The sequence below is a fragment of the Harmonia axyridis genome, chromosome 1, assembly GCF_914767665.1.
Source record: "Harmonia axyridis chromosome 1, icHarAxyr1.1, whole genome shotgun sequence".
Classification (NCBI taxonomy): Eukaryota; Metazoa; Arthropoda; class Insecta; order Coleoptera; family Coccinellidae; genus Harmonia; species Harmonia axyridis.
Genome location: NC_059501.1, coordinates 58,607,056 through 58,631,957, shown reverse-complemented (window position 1 = coordinate 58,631,957; position 24,902 = coordinate 58,607,056). Strand labels below are relative to the sequence as shown.

General features: G+C 34.3%; 2 protein-coding genes across 5 annotated transcripts in view; one reads left to right on the top strand and one right to left on the bottom strand.

Annotated features, from left to right (window-relative positions):
- The window catches only part of LOC123688782 (neuropilin and tolloid-like protein 2), a 612,260-nt gene that overhangs the window by 397,200 nt on the left and 190,158 nt on the right, over positions 1-24,902 (bottom strand). The gene's annotated exons all lie outside the window — the stretch shown is intronic.
- Positions 1-24,902, top strand: part of LOC123688786 (farnesol dehydrogenase-like) — an 84,150-nt gene that overhangs the window by 52,890 nt on the left and 6,358 nt on the right. The window contains exons 1-2 of one of the 2 annotated variants that reach the window (XM_045627453.1): positions 14,142-14,360; positions 23,693-23,821. In XM_045627453.1, the coding sequence (XP_045483409.1) occupies positions 23,726-23,821 (96 nt within the window). In that variant the 5' untranslated portion in view covers positions 14,142-14,360; positions 23,693-23,725. Of the gene's footprint in view, positions 1-14,141; positions 14,361-23,692; positions 23,822-24,902 lie in introns of those variants that run through there. The other variant, XM_045627454.1, reaches the window with a different exon arrangement.

The window sequence follows — 24,902 nt, the reverse complement described above, 5'->3', positions numbered from 1 at the left end:
AGGGTATGCTGTGGGAATAATGTTCACAGATCTTGATGTGTATTATTATTACAATTGAATACTGAGTAGAGGCTTTCAAGCCTATAAAACTCATCAAAAAATAATCATATACATACACATCATTGAAAAAATTAGTAAATAACTAATAAAAATAATAAAAATTAATTAACACCGCAACACTTCAGTGAAAATAAACCTAATATGTCTCACATATTTATAACATCACTGGTGTTCCAAACAATAGAGTAAGGTTCAACAAAAATGAATTCTCATTATGATGAAATCTAGTGGATTGAGTGACAATGGAGCTCTTGTAAGGGGTAACTGGACTCTACTCATGCTGAAATCATCAGCGATAACTATATTATTTCTTGCATTGGATTTTTCTTTGCCGAAAGAGAAGCCAGGTTCGTGTACAAGATAGTCCATTCCTCAAAGTGAGCTACGAGCTCCCCGATGAAGAAACACCAAGAGAGGAAACGATGGAGGGCTCGCCTTTTATATATTTAATCGTGATATTTTTTTCACCTTTAGCCAACCGCTTTTTGAGTTCTTCACGAGTTCGGTTGAGTTTTTCAACTTGCTCGCGTGATTTATCATCAGAAATATGGTAATTTTTCAGGACAGGATTACCTAAAATCAATCTTCTCTTTCTCAGCACTTTGAGGGGTGTGTGAAAATTTCTGAAGCAGACCTTAACTGGTCGACGGTCATTACTAGCTCTACCGATTCTGGTAACTGAAACAACAGTATCACATGTGGAATTATCGATAGCATTCAAGATTCCTTTAACCACCTCGACGTCATCAGCATCATTGCCTTCAGGGATGTTCTTAACTATGATATTGTAGGATCTCTTAAGTCTTTCCAAGATTTCTCTCGAACTTACAGCTTCAGAACTATCTGAAGCAATACCTCTCACAGAGGTACTCGCAGTGACAACCATATTGTCAATTTCTTCAACTTTTAACTTCAGGGATGAGATTTCGCCCAAAACAGAATTGTTAGTTGTGTACAAATCTGTTATACTCCGCTGACACTCGGAAATAGCTGAATCATGCTCACGCAGTAAACTGGAATTTCACTCGACCTGTTCGGAACATATCTTTATCTGTTTCCATAGGTCAGTTTGAGTATTTTTTATTAATTCGATGTCTGCCGCGATTTTATCAAGCATTGAAAGTTTTTTAATTATCAACGCCAAGGGATCCGACACACTAGCTTTTTCAGCAGCAGAAACGCCACCAGAATTACAAGAGTAGCTACGCAACTTTCTCACTGTATTTCGACACGAGGGGCAAGAAAACCCTTCCCCCGACTCCGACTTGTATTCTGTGTCCTCAGATTTCAGGTTGACACAATTTCCATGATAAGTTCTATTACAAGTAGAGCACACAAGTTTATTCTCTTTAGTTCCCACATTTTTAAAGCAAGTTGGACATGAAACAGGCATTTTGAGTCAATTCGCTGATGTTCGGATAGAGATAAACAGGGAAAAAACACTTTTCACTTTCTGAGGCCGACCAGAAAGACTTCGATCAGACGAACACAGGTAGGCCTAGGAAAAAGCAAGGTAACCCCACAAAGGAAAATAACAAAGGAAGTTATAATACAATAATATTTACATCAATCGAATTTATGTTGAGCTAGAAAATGAAGAAACATTAACGTGTATGTTCTCCCTTAACAACCGGGCATCGATATGCTCATCAGAAAAAAAACGCCGATGACAGGGTACAGATAGATATTATTTACGTTCCATTTACGAGTAAGAAATGAAATTGAGTTGTTTATAATTAATAATTGAAAGTAATTAATTGAAACATATAACTATAGAACAACTCTGAAACTCACGTGAACATCCTTATCTGTCACCTGAATACATCAAATCAATAAATTTTCAATAAATCACTCCAAAAATCACAATAATACTGCACAATCCAAAAGTACGTCTATATACGTGTGTTACGATTTCATATGGGATGAATACATGAATATGAACATGAATATGTCTATGTCATATTTGTGTTATTCACTAGAACTTATTTTTGTTTTGATCTGAAAATAGGAGATATTCATGGATATATCATATCATGATATATCATGATATAAACCATAGATTGTTGATATAGGTACTACCTAGTGCTTTTAATCTTCCTCTACATGAATCTCTAAACTTCACATTCAATAACAGTCTAATAACACGTTTTTGATTCACAGAGACAAATAGCACAACAAAAACATATTGTATATCCAATTATTGATTCATAGTTCGAATAATACAATATTTTCTTTACATTGTCTTCCACCTAGTTTGTTACTAACCGCAAAGCATAGCACACTTCATTGAAATTGTTCAGTATGTGTTGACCATTTCAGAAACTCAACAGCTATTATTCCCAAGAACGATGAATCTAGAAGTTTGTCCATTAATATTAATCTCTGGAGGCTCTTCATCGGTTTCATTTGTTATTGTGTTAGTTTTTCTCATTGATAGTCAAGTCATTTTGAGTGAAACAATCTACATCTGATGTATATAGTTGACATCACTTAAATTTTATTTTATGGATGTTAGGATTTAGGAAGTTTGTTAGTTCTACTTTACGTCTTTTAACTGGTCAGATACATTGTTCAGATCATTAACCATAATTAGGAATAATATTAGCCCTAAAACACTACCCTAGTGTACCCCAAATTCACTTTGACGCCACTATGAAAAGAATATTTCATTGCTATCTTTGCAGCCTATAGAACAAATAAGATGCGAGCCACTTCAATGTGTTTCGATTGATTTCATAGCTCCTTAGTTTTTCGAGTAGCTAGATGCTTTGATGCTTTCTTTTCAGACTTTTGAAAGCTTTTCAGTAATTAATAAAATTTCCGTACATATTTGCTTATTTTTAAGGTCTGTTATAAGCATGGAATATATAATAATTGTAGATTGTCTGAAGTTTTGAAATAAAAAATTAACGTTAACCTTCAAGATCGACGCCACATTATGAATTTCAATTACGCGTGTCTCGGACTCTTAATGTGCCCAAAGTTCTAGGGACGGATTTAATTCTGAATGGACTAGTTCAGTGATGTTGATAATACTATATTTGACACGATAGAATTAAAATATAGAGCAAAACTGATAAATCAGTGAAAATCCATCAATAAATGACTGAGAAATAGATCATTTAAATTTACGTATTTTAGCGCGGAACGTCTTTGATCTCCGACTCGTCTGTGACGTCACGCCACTTGCCTGTGATCGCTACACCATAAATTACGTTTAAATACTTAGCCGCGCCAAGCCTCTCGCGCCGTTTGTAGTTGTACAGTGTAGTTTTAACTCGAGTTTTGTTGTTATGTCACCATAATGGAAGAAGGCTTCGTGAAAGGACAAAGTGACAATTTGCCTAAAATAGATATATTCGCAGTGATGGAGTTTTTTTTTCAAATCCATCTTATGTCAGTGCTGAAATAAAAGGAGTTAAACTTTTCAAGTAAGTATCTACTTTTCAGTTTGCTTCATCATGGTTCAACTTATAACGATGATTTATTTAAAAAAGTTTCATAACAGTTTGTAGTTGAGTACTGGTTGTTGAAGTCTATCCATTATCAATAGCAAAACATATTTATGTGAGGAGTGAAAAGTAAAAAGAAAAAAAGTAATGTTTACCGCTCGTATAAAATCCGGTATGAATCAATTCTATCTAAGTGGACTTGATATTGACGGGCGTCATATCGTCTTGTTTATGTTTTACAACATGAGGGAGATAGTTCGCAATGTCAGAGGTGTAGTATGTTGTTTTTTGTGTGTGAATTTAAAGATTTCAATATTGTCGGTAAGGGTTCGGAACGATCAAAATAGGTGTCTTTCCTGAGATAACGCGATTTTACACAAGTAATAATAATAATGATATAAATAACAATAATTGATAAATAATGGCTAATAAATAAATAATAATAATCATAATAATAATTTCAGCCATCGTGTAACGAACAAAACACGACACGAACGGCACAAGTGATTGTACACCAATGAATTCGTAAGCACTCTGCGAATACCAGTCGCCTCGTGTAAGTGGCGTGACGTCACACACTAGACGCTAGTCCCATAACTTTTTCATTTCTAGAGATATTTCAATGATTCTTCCACATTTTTGTTTCATTTCACTTAAATTTTTAGAATTGATTCTTAACAAAAAAATGAAAACTAGTCCATTATGACCGGTATGAGCCGAAGTCTTGGTTACGTTTATGCTAGAATTCCAATATGTGAGCATGGTTCCAATTCAGTTAGGGCCTCTACTAAAACAAACCTATAATATTATATTTTCGCGAGATATTCTTCAACATCTGATAACTAGCAACATGTTCTATAGGAAGCACTTCAAAATAACCGAGAATAATAGAGACTGAACAGGTTTGGTTCATGGAACTTGATAATGCTAAAGGAATTAATAAATATAAATTTTCAAGAAATTCAGACTTGAATACTGAGTTTCATTGCCTCCATTCAATATCGTTTCAGATTAAAAAAGTTCCGAAAAATGTTCGCATGTTAAACCTTGTAACAGCTTTCTGCGTCATCGGAAATTCAATCATGCCTCATTGGTTACCTGATGGATTTCCAAGTGAAAAATACATGTTTCAAAGAGAGATCTCGAAACAATGTCTCCACATCGATTCTATTAATTCGAAATACTCCAATCCGCTCTGGAAGCTTTCCAGAGGAAGAAAAAAAGAACTGGCGGAATGGATGAGTTATCGGCTTGCATTTATTGGTGTTAAATCCTTGTTAGAACATTTGTCGCCAAATTTAGCGCATATTTGCGTTGGCTGTCTACTAAATCGCGGCCACATTCGATTGTTCAATTCGAATTTCTAGTTTGCAGGATGTGCAGTGTTAATTGTCAGTTATTCCGAGAAATGCGGAATATTGCGGTCCGCAAAATCGATGTTTTTCAGGCGATTGAGAACAGCAAGTTGAATTCGGAAATACGCGGAATTGAAATACTTCGGCAGTTTCTCCGTTAGGATGTGTTTGCTGCACCCTGCACCTCACTGAATGTGTTAATTAATAGTGAATAGCAGCAGGGTCATCGCTTGTTCATACAACTTTCTCATTCATAAGGTTCTCAGAAAGATACAATAGAGAATATCTTACCCCTACCCTAATTAGTGAGCAGGTACCATGTTACCATTGCACAAGCATACAACTTAGAGAATAAGAAAGGGAAGAAGAAATTCACGGTGTACAACATAATTCTGTGTTTGTAACCTAGGTATAAAACTGGAAAAAAAGAAGTAAGTTACGAGGTGATGACCAGTTGAGTCAGTAGAGTGTTCAAGGATATTTCCAAGGGCTGTACCACAATAAAGTTCTCGTCTGTCGCCGATCAGTGTTTTAATAATTCTCACGAAAACGCGATACCCCAAAGGCCAAATTGCTGCCCCAATAGACGTCAACTCTGCAGTATGCCAAAAATTAGTATTATATAATAATAATATTTATTCACACTATGAATACAAATACTGCGAACAACTCCGACCCATCAAACTTTGATGAGGTGTCAGAAATACAAAATTATTCAAATATATAAAAACAAACAATAATTAGGGGTTTCAACCGGGACATAAAATTTAGGGCAACTTCATGTGAAATTTCAATGAAAACAAAAAAAAATTATTGAAAAATACCAACATTTCAAAATTTCTACGGAAAATAATTATTATTTCAAGATGGATAAGAAGATATGTGTACACAAGTTCTTTAATATCCAATAATTGCCAGTACAGATTCAGTGGAGAGATAGACTGACCCGCTAAGGCGAACTTTTGACATCATGTTTTTAACATATGATTTAATTAATTTTAATTTTTCAATTGATTATAAGGAAGATGGGCGTCATCCATCACCAAATTTAAGTAATAGAAACTACAAGGGACATACAATTCTACTTTGCAAATCTAGTATGCTGATTATAGCGTTTTCGGAAATTAACCACAGTCGTTTTTCCAAAATGATCAAATCCTTAAAAAATAGGTTCCTTGATTTTTTCTTTTTCGTCGTTATTTTCAAAAGGATTTGTGAAAAAATCCGATAAATCTACAAATCTGACTATAATTGCCATCAGTTCTAATTTATTGACTTACATCGGGCGTTGTGTCTGAAATAAATTCAATAGGTGACACTTCTAAGAGGGTGCAAAATTTTTATTTGATGGCATTTGCTAACAGTTGAATCATTTAGTTCTGTATTTGGGGACTCAAAAACTTAACAGAAATTCAATTTTCTGTTTAGTCTATCAAATCATCCGGCGCTACATACGTAGATATTTCTCGGTGCCGAAAAAATGATTGGAAATTCAGGAAAATTAGGGAGCTTACCTCATTTTAAGTACATGAATCCAAAAGCAAATTGAATATAGTATGAATTAAAAAAAAACTTCTAATACATCTCATTTCTTGAGAAGGATAAGATGAAAATGGTGAAATGGAACCATTTCTCGTATAATTCTGCATTCCTCTGAGTAATCTACATTGAAGAATTGAAATGAAAAATAAAATCTGAAACATTGATGAAGCCGCCCCAAATACACAATAAAATTCATTTAAGTTCAACAGAGGAAACGTCGACAAGCTTAATTAGTGCATGTGTTTTTTAGCATCAATAACTCGTAAACACTACTATAAGGTCATTAGGCGACATTTGGATATTTATGAGTACAATGCATAATTTGTTTTTTTTTTCATCGTAATATCACAAGCACAATAATGTCAATTTACTGAAATATATAAATATATCGAGCACAAATGCCGGGAAAATATTTAAATATATAAAATTTGATTTTATTTTCTATTTACTGTACTTGACACTATTTTCCTAAAAGCAAAATCAAGCGAAAAACTTAGTCACAGTGCAAACACCAACCTCTAAGAATTCCTCGAAATAAATAGATATATATATCAAGCCTAAAATATTCAATATGAAAAAACCGAGCAGCAGATTCCGAATGGACCTAATCATTTTATCATCTGAGTGGACAATTAAACGTTCTCTACCAATTCTGAATTTTTTTCGCTCACTGATGATTACAATATTCTTCATAGGAGGAAGGGGTGCTTTGTTTTATCATCGGATGGTTTCTGATTGGGGAGTTGTTTGTTGATGCTTCTTTCATGATTGAAGCGCTAATAAATTATTTGCTTCAGGCGCTACAACCGACCGTTGTACAGGGTTCAGGTTTTCACAGCAATTTATAACAAAATTATATCCCCCTATCGATTATCCCAAGCGTATGAGGGTTGGCCTTCATTTTTCGGGATTAAATAGAAAAACAACTATAGATATCATGTGGACGGCTTCTTTGTTTTTCAAAATGATCTTCATGAAGATTTATAAATTTTTTTGTACGTTTGAACCTGAATTTCGAAAAAATGTTCCACTCCAAATTGAGAAGCTAAGAAACATGCATTTCAAAGACATTAACTGCCTATTTTGGCGATCGCCACGCTATTTATTATACATACATAGAGTGCTAAAACAGGATCAAAAGGCGGATCACGCATCAATTTGCGGTTTTGATCACTCGTAGACGTTGTTTGCCCACGGACAAAGTTAAAGAAGGTCACCCAAAATAAGTCGTTGTGCTGGAAAATATTCAAGCTGTGCAAAAAATAATTTGAGAAGATCGTCATGTGACATATAAAGAAATCGAGAGATGTTTAAGCATTGGTATGACTAGCATACATAAGATTTTACTCGAACATTTGTGTGTTCGGTAGCTCTGTGCAAGTTGGATTCCACATCAGTTTAATGATGCTCAAAAATTTGCCGATATCGATTGATGCCGTAAAATGATTTCGAAATACGACTATGATGCATCCAAAGCGATATACAAAATCTTTAAAGTTCGATTCATATTATCCGACACGTATCGTTTCAGACACCAAGCGAATCGATTGTCGGAACGGAGAGCACGTTCATATACTCATTCAAGCAGCGTTTCAGTTTGATTCAGGCAGTGGATTAATTGAGGTGCGAAAAAATGTTAAAACTTTCACGTGAAAAACTATGTGCTATCGCATTATCTCTGGAAGAAGATGAAACAAGAGAAAAGTCAGTAAGAAGATTTAGTGTACACCCAATATTCAAAAACAGAACCATCTTGTTTCAATTTATCGGCAAGTGCCATCTAAATTTTTTTCTTTTCAGTAGAATCATTAATTTAGATTATATAGAATTTCCTGCTCAGGCACTAAATATATAAATTTTTCGGAATCCATTACGAACGAAAATTACGTGTTCCAAAACTAAGCGCAACTGTCTGCTAATTCACATTATCCGTTCAGATACGTTCCGACACGTTCATACAGACTTCACCCATACGACATCAGACAAAATATTCTCTCGAGGAATACTGAACGGAACGGATGGCGAATGACACGATCGGTGACGGACAATGTTAATGGACTAGTTTTCATTTTTTTGTTAAGGATTAATTGTAAAAATTTAAGTAAAATGAAACAAAAATGTGGAAGAATCATTGAAATATCTCTAGAAATGAAAAAGTTATGGGACTTCGAAGTTGCGTTTGGAAGAATAATTTCATAGTACGGAGCGTCTAGTGTGTGACGTCACGCCACTTACACGAGGCGACTGGTATTCGCAGAGTGCTTACGAATTCATTGGTATACAATCACTTGTGTCGTGTTTTGTTCGTTACACGAGGGCTGAAATAAAAAAAATCCTACAAATATTGTATTGTGCCTATGTGTGCAAGCACGACAATTAAAAACCCCAATAAATTGTTTTTTCATGTACCAAATGACATGAATCAAAGGAAGAAGTGGTGCAAATTAATGTGTAAAAAAATGTCTCAGGAAAGACACCTATTTAGATTGTTCCGAACCCTTACCGACAATAATGAAATCTTTAAATTCACACACAAAAAACAACATACTACACCACTGACATTGCGAACTATCTCCCTCGTGTTTTAAAACATAAACAAGACGATATGACGCCCGTCAATATCAAGTCCACTTAGATAGAATTGATTCATACCGGATTTTATACGGGCAGTAAACATTACTTTTTTCTCTTTTTATTTTTTACTCCTCACATAAATATGTTTTGCCATTGATAATGGATAGACTTCAACAACCAGTACTCAACTACAAACTGTTTATGAGACGTTTTTTAAATGAATCATCGTTATAAGTTGAACCATGATGAAGCAAACTCAAAAGTAGATACTTACTTGAAAAGTTTAACTCCTTTTATTTCAGCACTGACATAAGATGGATTTGAAGAAAAAAACTCCATCACTGCGAATATATCTATTTTAGGCAAATTGTCACTTTATCCTTTCACGAAGCCTTCTTCCATTATGGTGACATGAAAACAAAACTCGAGTTAAAACTACACTGTACAACTACAAACGGCGCGAGAGCCTTGGTGCGGCTAAGTATTCAAACGTAATTTATGGTGTAGTGATCACAGGCAAGTGGCGTGACGTCACAGACGAGTCGGAGACCAAAGACGTTCCGCGCTAAAATACGTTAATTTAAATAATCTATTTCTCAGTCATTTATTGATGGATTTTCAAAATTTTTTCACTGATCTATCAGTTTCGCTCTATACTTTGATTCAAATATAGTATTATCAACATCACTAAACTAGTCCATTACTTCATATGAAACGCATCAAATGATTTTTGTCTTAAACGATTCGCTTGGTGTCTGAAACGATACGTGTCGGATAAATGCATCTAAATCCAGGCTTCTGGTTTATTCGAAAAAACGATGTAGGGCTTCGATTTCGTCCATGCTGGATATTCAAGTCGATGGTGTTCGCATAAATGTGGTGAATTCGGCTAGAAATCTTGGTCTCATGTTGGATGACGAGCTTTGCTTTTCTCAACATGTAATGGAATTGGTGAGGAGTGCGCATTATAGGTTGAAGGCTCTTTATTCTGCTAGACGTTTGCTCACATTCAATATGCGTAGAAATCTTGTTGAGTCCTTAGTTCTTTCGAGGTTTAATTATTGCGATGTAGTGTTTGGCCCATGTTTGAACTCGTTCTTCCGGCGTCGTATTCAGCTTGTTCAAAATTACTGCTGTAGGTTTGTCTTCGGTTTACGTATGTTCGATCATATTTCTCATAAAATTAACGAGTTGGGATGGCTACGTATGGAGAACAGAGTGAAACTACATCTTGCTTGTTTCGTTTTCAAAATTCAGAATACGCCGTCTTCTACAGTGCTGAAAGACAAACTCGTGCCTAGATCGGTCGCACACGATAGAGTGGTTCGTAATAGGGGTGAACTCACTGTTCCTTTGCATAGAACAGCCAGATTTCAAAAATGTTTTTCCTACATTGCTGTCAAGGTGTCCAACCAATTTCAGTCCGGTCTCCATTTGGTCAACTTTTATCAGTATAGGTCATATGTGAGAGGTCTCCTTTTTTGTAGTCAAATTCTTTAAGTGTTGCTTTATTCAAACTTGTTTTACTCTTATTTTTTCGCTTTTCTTATCTGATAGTTCCTACTATGTATATTTTTTTTATTAAGTTTCAATGAATCGATCGAAACCTTTGTATACCTATTATTTTTTTTTTTTTTAATTCATTCAAGTACTTAGTTATTCTCAATTTTTGATTTTTATTTTGTTTAGGTTAAGTATTATATAATTAGGGAGCGGATATTCGTTTTTTTTTTTGTAAGTCCACATGCGACATGAATGGGTACATTCTGTGAGTTAAGTGTAAGAATAGTCCTCGACTAAACTTCGCTCCAGATTGGTCCTTGTAAGATCTACAAATTTGTTTTCAAATCTATGTATGCACATACTTTTTTTTTGAAATAAAGACGATTATTATTATTATTATTATTATTATAATATGAATCGACCTTAAAGGTGACGAGTCGAGGCTTTATGCATACGAGCCACAAAGAAAAGGTCTGTTGGCAGTTTGGATGTTTTAATGTGAAGCAAAGCCAACCGGAATTGTTAGATTTCGAAGCGTTAAGAAGCAAATGATGGCGTCTTTCTTCACGAAAACTGGTCCTGTGGCAATTTTGGCCCTCGAAAATCAAGAGAACGTTAATTCAGAGAGGTATGAAACAATTTGGTTGCCTGCAGTTTTCAGTAATTTGAAAGAAACAAACCCAAAAGGGTGAATCATCTTGCATCAAGACAATGCGAGCTCACACAAATGCAACAAATAAGTATTTAGACACAAAATCAAATTAATGAGTCATCCGACTTACAGACCCGACTTGGCACCGAATGACTTTTTTTTCCTAGATATCAACAATAAACTTCGTGACAATGATTTTCATCGCCCCAAGATGGGGTTGAGGCCTTCAAAATGCATGTTTTAAAACTAACATCTTTTGATTGGAAAAAATTTTTCGAAAGCAACAAAAATATTTTGCATCAAAATCGCTTGTTCATTGTATTCTCAATACATAAATTATAACCCTCGTATGAACTGTCGATTTGGTTGGTGCTGTAGGGTGAATCTACGTACAAAGTAATAAAAAATTATTGCACGAAAATATTCACTTGTTGATTTCATTTTCTTGTCCAAATGAATTTTTCAAGTCGATACAAATAAAAAAAATGCGCTCGAATGTTAACACGTACTGAGTACCTAAGTTTATACTTCACGATGATAACGTCGCTTTCGACGTTTAGTCATCAGGATGGCCAATTCCCGAAAAATAAAAGACAACCCTCGTATTACGACATTTTATACATTAACTTATCCAAGATTTATTTGAGCCCAACCGGACTACTCTCATCATAATTGATTCATAAATTGATAATAATGTGTTTCACAAGAGCATCATAGCCACTTAGGATAGAATGCGTGGTTAGCCTTAATAGGAAATGAGAAAACGCTAATAATTCTACTGATACAGGGTCTAATAACTATAACAGTCATTTCGCATGCTCTGCACATTCTGATATCACTAAAACGCTTGCGGGTTAACGGAAGATCTTATCGCTACCCCCAGGGTACGGGTAGTAATTGTCGAAAAAGAGATTTCACCACTATTCCGTATCCACAAATGTGGAAATAATGTTTTGGGATCTGTGCTCGGCGTGAAATAAACATGAATTCTGTTTTATTGGATATTGTGCCTCGTTTGTTAGGTTTACCCATATTTTCGCAGGGCACAGGGTGGAACTGAGATAGAAATCCCAAACTATGGCGGAATAACAATGAGTGAGATAAGTATTCCTGCAGGCCTATTATAAAGAGTTCTTCATCGAGAATTCGATCTCAGAAATCAGTTTGTTTTTCTGTATGCTGATGTTGTCATTCCATCATTGTTGTTGTCATTTTGGTTTCAAATTCTAACATGTTTCAGATATCTGTTTATAAAATTATATTCAACGAATTTTTTCAACGGTTAGTTTTGAAACTAGCTTTCCAATAGCCATATAACGTTATTTTGTATATAATATAATGGTGCCTATATTAGACATTTTTTAATTGAATTGGATAAACTATCTATAGAACATGTTGATCTTACGTTTTTCAATAAATATATTATCACATTTTCATTCTTGATATAAACATATCATTTTTACACTTTATCGTTTATTTGGTAACATGTACGTTTGTGTTTAATATCGTATCATCCTTCATGTTGAATATACATTTCAACTATTTTTTTGACTCGAATGGTTGATAATGATAATGGAATATCCTTTTCAAATTGATGATGAGTGTACGATCTAATCATGTTACTATCCTCAGTTATTCGTACATTATCAAGCAACTTCAATTGTCTCAGAAGCTGTCAACAAATTTTACTTTCAGAAAAAAATTGTTCACAAATTGTCTCTAAATTATTTAACCAGTTACGCCATCGATACAAAAAATTCAACTCTGGATGATACAGCGTGATCATAATTAATTAATTAATTGCTGGTTTATATTTTAGTTCCATGCTATATGGTTTTTAATATGTACCTTGGCTGTATTTTATTTTTATTTTTTTTAAATATTTAAACATTAAGCAACACATTTTGCCAACGAATAATGGCCAAAAACTTTCTGAAAAACAATGAGGTTCAGGTGCAGGAAAACCTAATGAAAATAGTTTCTAAATTAATTTTCACGTTCAATAAGACATAAACATACCGGGTGGCATTATTTGTTATTAATGTTTGAATATTATTATGACCACTCTGTATAATTCATAGTTGAAATTTTTATTTCTGCATAGAAGTAGCCAATATGTCTGTTCGAAAAAACATTATCTTGATTAATTATAAACTCTCCATATTTTTCAATCAATTTTATCAATTTTTTTGTCATTTTCTCGTGAATGGTGCTTCTAAGGATGAAGTGATCACGAGAAACTCATCATTATTTGATCTTGCGATTCCATTTTTGAATTCATATACAGAGTGTTACAATGAGAAAAGTGTAACTTTGGTCAATAACAATAAATGATTTTAAATTGAGCTTCTAACTACACTATACACATCACAAAAAATATTTTCAAGATATTTACTCCCTCTAAATGCGATCCTCATCTGGTATGGGTCACCCGATATATCTAAGTGTTCGATCAATCTTTCTGTTGATATTATAATAAAACCCTATTAGAACGCTTCAAAACAACGTTCAATATTGATATGATACTTCGAGCAAATAAACGTTATTTCCTGAAATTTTAATGATTATAAACGGTTGGTAACACGACAATTTACAAGGTTATATTTATGTACCTGTGCCCAATGTGAGTTTACCAAAATTACTGCACTTCACTCAATGATAATGAATTGTTGGTGAATCTCAATAAGGTATGATCGACTTTAATAGAAACAGAATTAACTAAAACCTTTTAGGTAGACTATAAAAAATGTTGTTAAACATTGAAAAATATTGCTTCTTCAAAGTGGATGTAAAACCCCAATCAGTCAACTTTAGTTACGCCACTGTCTTATATATATACATATAAAAAAATCTTGGGTGGATCATGTCCCAAATATTTCCCCTGATTAATATGAATACCTATACAATATCGAACTAAAATAGATTGAGTAGCCTTGATTTTTGAATATTTAAAAATGTGAATGAAGTCATACAGTTATACGAATTCTTTTAAATTCGTATAAGTGTCGTGACAAAAATTGATGAAGCAGATATATCCACTTTATCATTAAGTATAATTAGCGTTTGAATTCAAGGTGATTTTTTCATCTTCAATCAAAAGATTCGAATAATTTTATCGTGCAATATCAAGTGAGCGTTGGAGTAGATAGGTTTGATAATTGTGGATTGATTCGGATTACCCACTACTGTATACCTAAGTGTGAATATATTCCATTCATTCAGGTAAATACCATAAAAATTCAAAATAATATTCGTTTTCGATTTACATCAATAATTCATGGTTGATAGTTTAATGAATGACTATACTGATTGAGTAAGTAATTTAAGTTCATAATCGTTCTTTGGTAATTGTTTTAGAGGCTACTGAATTCAGAAGTTGATTCATAATAGAATGATGACTGTGATTTTACCAATTCTTCTTCCCTCAATTCAATGATAAACTACACTTTCATTTCCTTATCGAAATTTTCAATCTGTTATTGAAAAATTATGAAATTTCAAAATACTCTAAATATCAAAATAAAAATAAGCCTTCGCAATCAAATCGGTTCATTTCTGAAAAACAGTTGAAATGTTGATTATGTACTTGCTCCATAAAATTGAATTGTGAGGTAATTTCAATATAAATTTTCAGAAATCTAACCTTTTTTCATCTGCAATGATTTAATCAATTGGTATTTATAATGTGATTAAAAATTCATTTTTTGATTTTCATATCAGAGTATTGAAAATGATATTTTATCACCTTAGATTCGATTTTGTTCTTTAAGAACTACTTATAATGGAAAGAATATTTTTGTTGTTTTTTAATGATGATCGTCAAATATCATTTTTGACGATAAGATTAATTTTTTGAATTCAATTATTTCATTCAGAATATTATGTGCAATCAAATATGAATTTCGAATTTGAAAAATTATTTCAACAATCAGAAACAGCCTTGCAACCTTGGACGATAAAGCTTTACTACTTGAAATTGAAAACATCTGAATAATGATTCATTTTGGTAGAATCAGAAAGGTATAGAGAAATTTCCGAACCGCAATGCCAATACACAAGGTGTTTTCTCAAACTGCACACTTAATCTGAAATTATCACAATAGCAACCATGTATTTCGAAGAAAGTGTTAGAATTTATGAATGTAGGTTCCTACCCGTTTATATTCACTAACAATTGAATTAAAATTTAATGAGCCAAACCAAAGTTATTAATTAAATTAGAATCGGTCGAATCTGAAAAATCTACCTGTAGAGGTTCTCAATAATTGACCAAACATTGTTTCGAAACTGTCCTGACTAGTGTAAACTTCTCCTAAAATTTGACGGTCTCCTCTGGAATCACCTCGTTTGACGATTATTAATTATACATATATTTTTGCCAAATTCTAGTAGAAGTGTTTGAATTTTCTACAAGTAATGTTTTCTCCAAGGAATTCAGTTATGAAATTAAATATAGACTTATAATTTGAATTCAATGAAAACTGGAATTTCATTAAATTATTCCACAAACGAAATGAAGGTTAAAAAACTAAAATGATGACAGTAGGGCCGCCTCAAGCCATTTTGGCGCCCCGGCAAAATAAAATTTCGCTGCTCTGCTTTGCTTCATGATTTTATTTGCAGGAGCCTCTGTCGTTAAAAATAAAACAATATAAATTTGAATGGAAAATCTCTCGAGCTTCTTTCCAAGTCCATATGAAATCGTATTTTTTAACTTAAAATCAACATCAATTTGTCGATTTCATCGAAAAAGTCCTGCATTGGTTGGAAGTACGACGCTCTATAAATCTGTAGTGAAAAAAAGACGTAGATCTCAAAGGTGCATTTTTTGGTACCTATTTGTATTTTAATAACTACCAAAGAGCGCTAGATATACTGAAGATAATCGTATTGACAAAAGCAAGTTAATCAGGTCTTCTTTAGTTCATTTTCTGGTACTTATTGTCCAAATTATTGAGTCAACAGAACTGTTTTCAACGATTTATCTTAGCTATGTCTTTCCTTTCTCAAATGTCACGTCTCCTCAGTGGAGTTTATCGCTCCTGAAGACCATTTTCTCAAATCAAACCAATTTTAGTTTGATCTTATCGAATAAGAAATTTGTCGAAAATTTAGAACCCTTTATTTCAGACGTTGGTTCATTAAAATATACTGAAACTTCTCTAATAGATGGTCTTTATTATCATCAGATACGAAAGCATCCTGTTCACATTCCCCAATGGACCTCGCAAAATAACAGCATAAGTTGGTTGATGGATTTTCATCATATAGTGATTTTCGACAAGAGATAGAACATTACATGAATGTATAGGTATTGGAGAAATGAGATAAACTAAAATTTCATCAAAAATTAAAAACCCCTCAATACCTCATACGACGCGCACGTTGAACCTACAAAGGTATTATCAGTTTACCGATTCAAATTGTTCTTATTTGTGGAACATATACAAATTAATTCGAATTGCAACCGATTTAGCCTTTTTCCTTTTCATTATGTTGAAATAATCATTTTTCCAATTTTCGATACCAGAGCCTTTGTAGACAGATTTTTTATTCTGCTGATTGATATCATTTCATGCCGTTATCTCTTTTTTTATATTTGTTAACTTCCTTTGGTGTTTGATCAAAATCAAGTGAGACTCATTTGATTTTGATCAAACACAATACTCCGTTAGGGTATTGAAATTACGAGGATGAAAAAAGCGGAAAAGTTGTTCCCCCTTGAATCAGAAATTGACGGGTTTAAGCGATTTTCCACCTTTACCTTTTGAAGTCGGAAAATCTAGGTGTTAAGTTTTCGTTGGATCACCTTGTATATTGCTATGATCATACTGTATAGTGTCGAAGTTATGAATTTATTGATAGGAAATATATCATCACAATTATGCAATTATCTATGACTGAGAAATAAGCGTGGGAATTTTTGACGCAGACGACTTATGATGAAGCCTACCTTGATTCTTCTTTTTTTTTGTAATACTGCTATCGGTACATAGATAAATACTAATTTATAGATAGGAAAGTCCTTTATACGAAATAATTTTTTGCATCTTGCCTGAGGGGGGGATGGGGTTCGAAATAGATCAAAACTATTGAAAACTTGAAAAGAAGAGGAAAATCAGTGAAATGATTTTCGCAAAATTGAATGACATCTATACCATTTTTGTTTATTTTTCTCTGTAGTCTTGATGAAGTCTAAATATAAAGAAGAAACGTTGTCTTAGTCCGAATTGGCCCTAACCCTGTTAATTGCACTTCATCTTAAAACATAAACATAATCATCTTGTGAATTTATGTCAAGATGTTGATTTTAGTTTGTTTAATGTGTTCATTTTTGTGAGGAAGCAATATGATATTTATATGTGTCATATGTAAAAAAAGAATTTGGTCCACAAGAGATGCTTACACACCCTTATTGCCAACATATGGAGTCATTCACAAAAATTTCTATTTAGAATCTTCAAAAACATCAACTTGAAATTTCAAAATGTTCTGTACTATTTATATGATTTCAAATTCAGATTGTAATGTCAAGGATCATCCAAACTGTTTTAACGCCATTACATAAGTATTATATTTTCCTATATTCAATCTACTCTGACCCGATCTTGTTATTTAGAACTAGTTGACATTCGCACTGCACGAGAAATACCGCATACATAAATAATAACCGTTTTAATTTGAGATAAAGGTACTACGAGTAAACAATGAATATGCGAAAAATTTGCAAGTTTTTTTCTTTTATGGAGCCAAACCAGTTTAAAAAGGAACTAATTTGTTCTCTTGCTCCTGCGCCTATGATTTATTGTCTAATTTTACATTTTGTTATTGTGTAAAAGACAGCGGCCTTCATCAATATGAATAATATCCGAGACTCCATCCTCACAATGAGAAGAAAATAAGTATTTTTGATAATATTGTTAATTTAACTAATAAAGAATGTTACGCGTTACTTTATGAGCACACACAAGACTATTGTATTTTTGTCCACCCTGTACCAATTGGAATCAACATGTGATAAATTTTTGGAATCAGCTCAGCTAGAGTAATCGAAAAATTGAGACAAAATAGTGATGTTCCAAAAAAATTATGGTGACGTCATTACTCGAAAGTAATTCACCCTGTATATTAGATTATTATTTTAAAATACGGTGATTTGAAATCGAAAATCGATGTGTTTCAGGATTATTCCCTAAAATGGTCTGTTTAGCTAGAAATGAATTTGTTCCATACTTCATTGATACGGTGTATGTTCTCAATGAAATGCGCATCAAGACTAAAGTAAAGAATTTCCTTATAGTTTCAGTTGATAAAGAGATAAAGCCTTACGTTTGTTATGCAAATTATCACATCGAATATGTAGAAAACACATTTTAAGCTTAAAAACTCCTGTTCGTGACGCGATCGTTGTTAGATTATAAATTGAAACTATTTACACACTCATAAAGGCACTGCACGCGATTACGCTTTCTTTGAAGAATCGAGGCGGGAAATTTGAACGTGTATCAAACCTCCCCTTGTGTCAACCCTTTCCAGTCTCCCCTACTTGATATTGAATTTTCCGAAAAAATTACAAATATCCACTTCGAAATGCTGTATCTTCTTTGTTTTCAAGTACACTGCTCAACAATTGATAGGGATCACTTACTTGTTCTAAATTTATTTCTGAAATATTCGCTCCAAGATTATAAATTTAGTCAAATATCAGAGTATTTTCAGTTGATAATATGGTTCACTTGAGAAAAGAATGAAAAAATGAAAAGTTGGAGAGAAAAAAAGACTTTATTAGGAACACTCAAAATTCTGTGTTTGAATAACATAAAAATTTTATAATGAAACCACAAGAAGGCTGAAATTTCGGTTAAGCTAGTACCTAGTTGGACCCCCACGAGCTCGTCTCAAGCATTTTACCCTACGAGGCATACTTTCGATCAAACGATTTATAAAATTTTGGGGCAAATTCGTCCAAATATCCCGTAAAGCGTTAGAAAGGTCCTTCAGGTTATTGATCGGTTGTTCTAAGGTTGACAATTGTCTAGACATCTCAGACCAGACATGTTCGATGCAATTCATGTCTGGAGAGCGAGCTGGCCAGTCCATTCTATCAATAGCATGAGTTTCTAGCGCTTCATTAACCAGACGACTACGGTGTGGACGGGCATTATCGTCAATTAAAATGAAATTCTCGCCCACGGCAGCCGCAAACGGAACAATTATGGGTTCAATAATCATATCGTGATATCTCTGGCTGGTCATGGTGGTGTTCTGCAGAACAACCAACTCTGTGCGTTGGTTCAAACAAATGCCTCCCCATACACATATAGAACCTCCGCCAAAAGCTGTTGTGGGTACCATAAACTGTTCTGCATACCTTCGACCTCTTTCCCTCCAAGCAAGAATACGTCCATCGGAGTTGACCAAATGAAATCTAGACTCATCCGTAAATAAACATCGGCTCCAATCTTCAAGTGTCCAATTGCGGTGCTCCTCAGCCCATTGCCGTCGATGAACCCGGCGTTCCCTATTCAAACGGGGATGTTGTACCCTCCTACGTGCTCTCAAACCACGAACATGTAGTCGTCGTCTTACAGTCTGGTTCGAAATTAGAACTCCTGTTGCAACTCTCAGTGATCTATTGAGCCGCGACGCCGGGTAAGTGGGATTTCTCCTAGCATTGAGGATCAAAAGGCGATCTTGGGCAGCTGTTGTACTGCGCTGCCGACCTCCCCCATGAACATAAGCTACTGAGTCGTTTTGGATGAACCTATTCCAAGCCCGACTCACGACACTTTGCGAAACATTCAACCGCCAGGACACTTCTCGCTGGGACAAACCTTCCTGTATCCACCGTATGATTTGGTCCAGTTGCACATGAGCCAAACGTCTTCTCGGCATGACTGATAAGCTGATATTGTTCTCATTTCTTCAATTATTGTCACCTTATGTGTTTGAACGAAAGAAAAAAACAGATTTAATAACAAATACCACATTGCTTTTCACTCCACCTGTAACAGCCTATAGATAATAATCGATTTTGTGAACAAGAGCCGATGAAGTAAGGAAGACTTTGATATAATCAACTCAAAACATCTTAATTTTTCCTTAGAGAACATATAATGTACAGATATTCACGAGATAACATGAAAAAAATACAAATGAAGAGAAGTACATAAGTGATCCCTAGCAATTGTTCATCAGTGTATTTATCTACTTTGTAGCAAATGCCAATAATTCTAGCATTAGCGTGTATTTCATTCTCATTAATACCACTCCATTGTCTGCATAAATGGATTCGATCCCTATGATTCTGATGACTGTAAACTGTAAAGCCAAAAGTCATATAGACTTGTATACCGTCCTATAGTGTTGGTGTATCATTTTCCCACGGGAAGTAAAAATCGAAATGTGTTTGCAGGATCAGGAACCCCGATCGAAGTGGAATAATTGAATAAAGAGCCGATCGCAGCATACGAATCGTGAATTTCGGAACAATGAATAGATAAATGGGAATTGGATCCCGTAGATTTGCATGAAATACATCTCTACATGTGTGATACTTGCCGAACATAACCTCGTTTCGTGGTGGGATGGATTGGAATCGGAATCTGCATATATTTATACGACGGATAGGAATTGGAAGATAAATATAAAAAAGTGTACACTTGAAATAAATGTGCGAAGGGGAAGTTTTTATGTTTTGTTGTCTCACATAATCTGGTAGAAATTAGTGAGGAAGAATTCTACATCAATAATTGAATGTTCAACCGATTTGCTGTAGAAATAATGATTTGTTCCGCGGAATTTCTATGAAGAAAGAGTGATATGGTTTTAGCACATCATGATTCTTTACCAGCGGTTGAACTCCGAACAGATCGCTGTATCAGTTCGTCACAATATCTATATTTTGCTCTTAATAACAATAATTTGATTTTCCATTATATCATTAGTAGTTTCAATATAATAATTGTGACAAATCGAAGAATCTTCTCCACTGGATGCACGAGTCAAATAACGCAGTTGACGTTCCATCTGTCATTGTCATTGGCAATTCACACCACAGAATATCTTTTTTAGACATTACGACATCATTATCGAGTTATTCTGCGAGTGAGACATATTTTGTCTGTGAAATGCAAAATAGCGTAGGAGGAGAGGCGTGTATGATGGCGTACAATCTTCGGAAGAATAATATCTTGTTTTAGGCTAATTGGTAATTCCCGGTCTGATGCACAGATAGCGGAGCTAGCATTAAATCCAAATAATTTTTAGTTAGTACCAACCTTCAAACGATACGTGTCAAAATTTGACAGCAGTCCGACCATTAGTTTGTGTGATATTGTGTTGTTGGCGTAGCTACTTCTGTTATTCGAAAAAAGATGGAAACAAAAATTTTCGTGTGCTGATAAAGGGAAAAAATACAGTTGAAGCAAAATCTAGGCTTGATGAAGAGTTTCCGAGGTCTGCACCAGGAAGATCAACCATCATTGATTGCTGTGCTAAGTTTAAACGTGGACGCCCGATAGATGCTGTCACCAACGAAAAAATCAGAAAGTTCACAAATAAATTTTGAATGACGATAAAGTGAAGTTGATCAAGATAGCAGACATTGTAAAAAATCATCTGAACGTGTACATTATATCATTTATGAATATTTGTCCATGAAAAAGCTGTTTGCAAAATGGGCGCCGCGCGAGCTCTCAATCGATCAAAAGCAACGTGTTAATGATTCTGAGCAGTGTTTGAGGCTGTTTAAGTCAAATAAACCTGAATTTTTGCGTCGATATGTGACAATGAATGAAAAATTGAAATGAAGGAGCCATATTCGAATTCAAAACGAGAAAAACACAACAGTCAGCTGGCAATGTTATGGCATCAGAATTCTGGGATGCCCAAGGTATAATATTCATTGATTACCTCCAAAAGGCCAGACCATCAACAGCGATCATTATAGAACGTTATTGGTTCGTTCAAATGATGAAATCGTCAAAAAACGGCCCCATTTCAAGAAAAAAGGTGCTGTCTCATCCAAACAATGTGCCGTGTCACAAATCAATAAAAACAATGGCAAATTTGCATGAATTGGGCTTGGAATTGCTTTTGCATCCACCGTATTCGCCAGATCTGGCCCCCAGCGACTTTTTCCTGTTCTCAGGACCTCAAAAGACTGTTCGCTGGAAATAAATTTAGCTCCAAGGAAGAAGTAATCGCCGAAACTGAAGCCTATTTTGAAGCGAAAGACAAATCGTACAAGAAAAATGGTATCGAAAAGTTAGAAGATCGCTATAATCGCTGTATAGGCAACTATGTTGAATAATAAAATCGAATTCTGCCAAAAAAATGTGTTTTACTATGGTAGACCGGGAGATTTTCGATTGGCCTGTTATGTTGAACAATTCTGAGGTTTTAGTACCTAACTGGATATTTATCCAATTAGTTTAGTTTCAATTTTAGAAGGTGGATATAAATAAAAAGAAATAATAGATAAAAAAAAATAATCTTGAACATAAAAAGTCAGGCAAAATGGCATATATACTCCAAAATAGGTACCTACATATAGCTATCTTTTGCAGTCAAAAAGACAAATGAGTCTTAGGCCTTCTTGTGACGCCGAGGAGTTACGGCGATCTTCATCTACTGGAAATTCAGCTTCAGGCTATATTTTCAGAAGCTTCATCGAGATCCTCATCTCAATGTATCAATGGCATGTGATTATGACTTGAAAGTTCTTCAAATTGGTAGAAACCAACGATCTGTCCTTTATGAACGATTGAGAAATAGAAATTTACTTGTTCCTCATTATCTTTAATTGAATTAATTGAATTGGAATTAATGTATTATTACTCGGCACAATCATAAGTTCTGGAAAAATGTCTTCAACAGAGGGTGCTAAATTGAATAGAATCCGTTTAAGAGAATTGCAGGAGTGCAAGCCAAGCCATTTTCCCCAGACATTTTGTCTGCCAAGCCAACTTGCCCTAGCCACGAGTACAAAAAATAATTTAGTATTTCAACATCTTTCTATAATGAATTTTCGTTAAGGCGTGAAAGTAAAGATCGGAATAAATCTGATATTTTTGATACATACTTTTACGGAAAGTTTCAACTGTCACTGTTGATGGTATTTATCCAAGCATAATTGTTGTTGTTATAACAATTATGCTCAGCGCCCTTAGAGGAGCACTCAGTGATGATAGCCATGTTTAATTTTAATACCATATTCAACTTTTCCGAATTTAAGATCGATGCAACTATCTCATATCATATTCTTCTTCTTCTTGGCGTGCCCTTTCCGTTCCGGACGTTGGCAATCAACATGGCATGTTTTATCTTGTTCGCTGCGTTTCTGTCATCACCAAATATTTCATAGCATACTTATATATTTTCAACAGATATAGGATTCATCATTGCAGAGTTGAGAGAAGCAAATCTTTGAACTTTTTTTCCGATATAAATTCGATACAACTATTTCTTATTTCATTGTTTCAGTAGATAACCACCCAAATATTTCATACATATTAAATCTTTTTAACCAATGTATGATTTTTTTTTTGCAGAGTTCAGAGAAGTAGTGTTGTACTGGCTTAGAAATGGAAAGAATGGTAGGTAAAGTTGCTGTGGTTACTGGAGCTAGTTCCGGAATTGGAGAGAAAATTGCAGAAATGCTTGTGAAGAATGGAATGACTGTGAGTGAAACTGGCTCCTCTAATCATTTATGTAACAAGATTTTTGTACTCGCACATGAAAATTCATATTTTTCTTCATAACTTCTTTGAACGCACGATGTTTATTTTTTGTCTTGTCATTGCTTTGTGATCAATTTCGGCATTTCAAAATTTCCGCCTGCAAAATGTATCTCAGGCTATTCTGAGCCGGAATTAGGCTGAAAGGTACAACTTTAAGGCTCACCCTGAGGGTATATACATATTCAGAACTGAATAATTCATCATTACCCATCAGTAAAAATAAAAATAATTTTTTGGTATGAATTTTTGGTGGATTTGCAGCTTATACATATAAGGCAAACTTTTAAACATCAAATAATTTCTATTGGACAGCAGGTGAGTGGAGGTACTGAGTATCTAATTATAGAGTTAAAAGTTGGGTCTCGCAAGATAGTTATTGCTACCTTTTATCGTCCTCCTCATTTTAATTTGAATAGTTTTTGTGAATGACGTTGACATCATATTTGATAGTATTTCACCAGCTGCAGACGAGATATTGTGTCTCGGTGACATGAATGTTGATTTTTTGGGACCAGAAGGTCCTTTGACGACGTTCCTGGGTTCTTATGGCTCGAGGCAGTTTTTGAATGAACCAACAAGAATAACTCGGTTTACTTCAAGCTTAATTGATCCGATATTTTTTACTAGAGGAGATTTGGTCAATGAGGTTGGTACAGTGGATACATCTGATGTATCTGATCACCGGTTATTAACGTTGAATTGAATTTAAAATTTGTAAAAATGAAGCCTAAAGGACCCCGCACGTTTTATATGGGAAATGGCTTTCCGTGAATTTGGCTGAATTTTTGATATGTTGTAGTTCTTGGTAAACTGATCAGAAGTGTCCAAAGCCACAAAGCTCAAAAATGGACAGTTTTCGAGATATGGACCTTTGAAAATGGATTTTTTGCAATTTTCGGGGTTTTTGCACATCAATCGGGGAGCTCTCATTTCTGATTGGGATGAAATTTGGATGTTCGGCGGCCAGAACCCGAGAAATGATCTTCCTTGGTTATATTAGGCACCGCCATCGATAATTTTT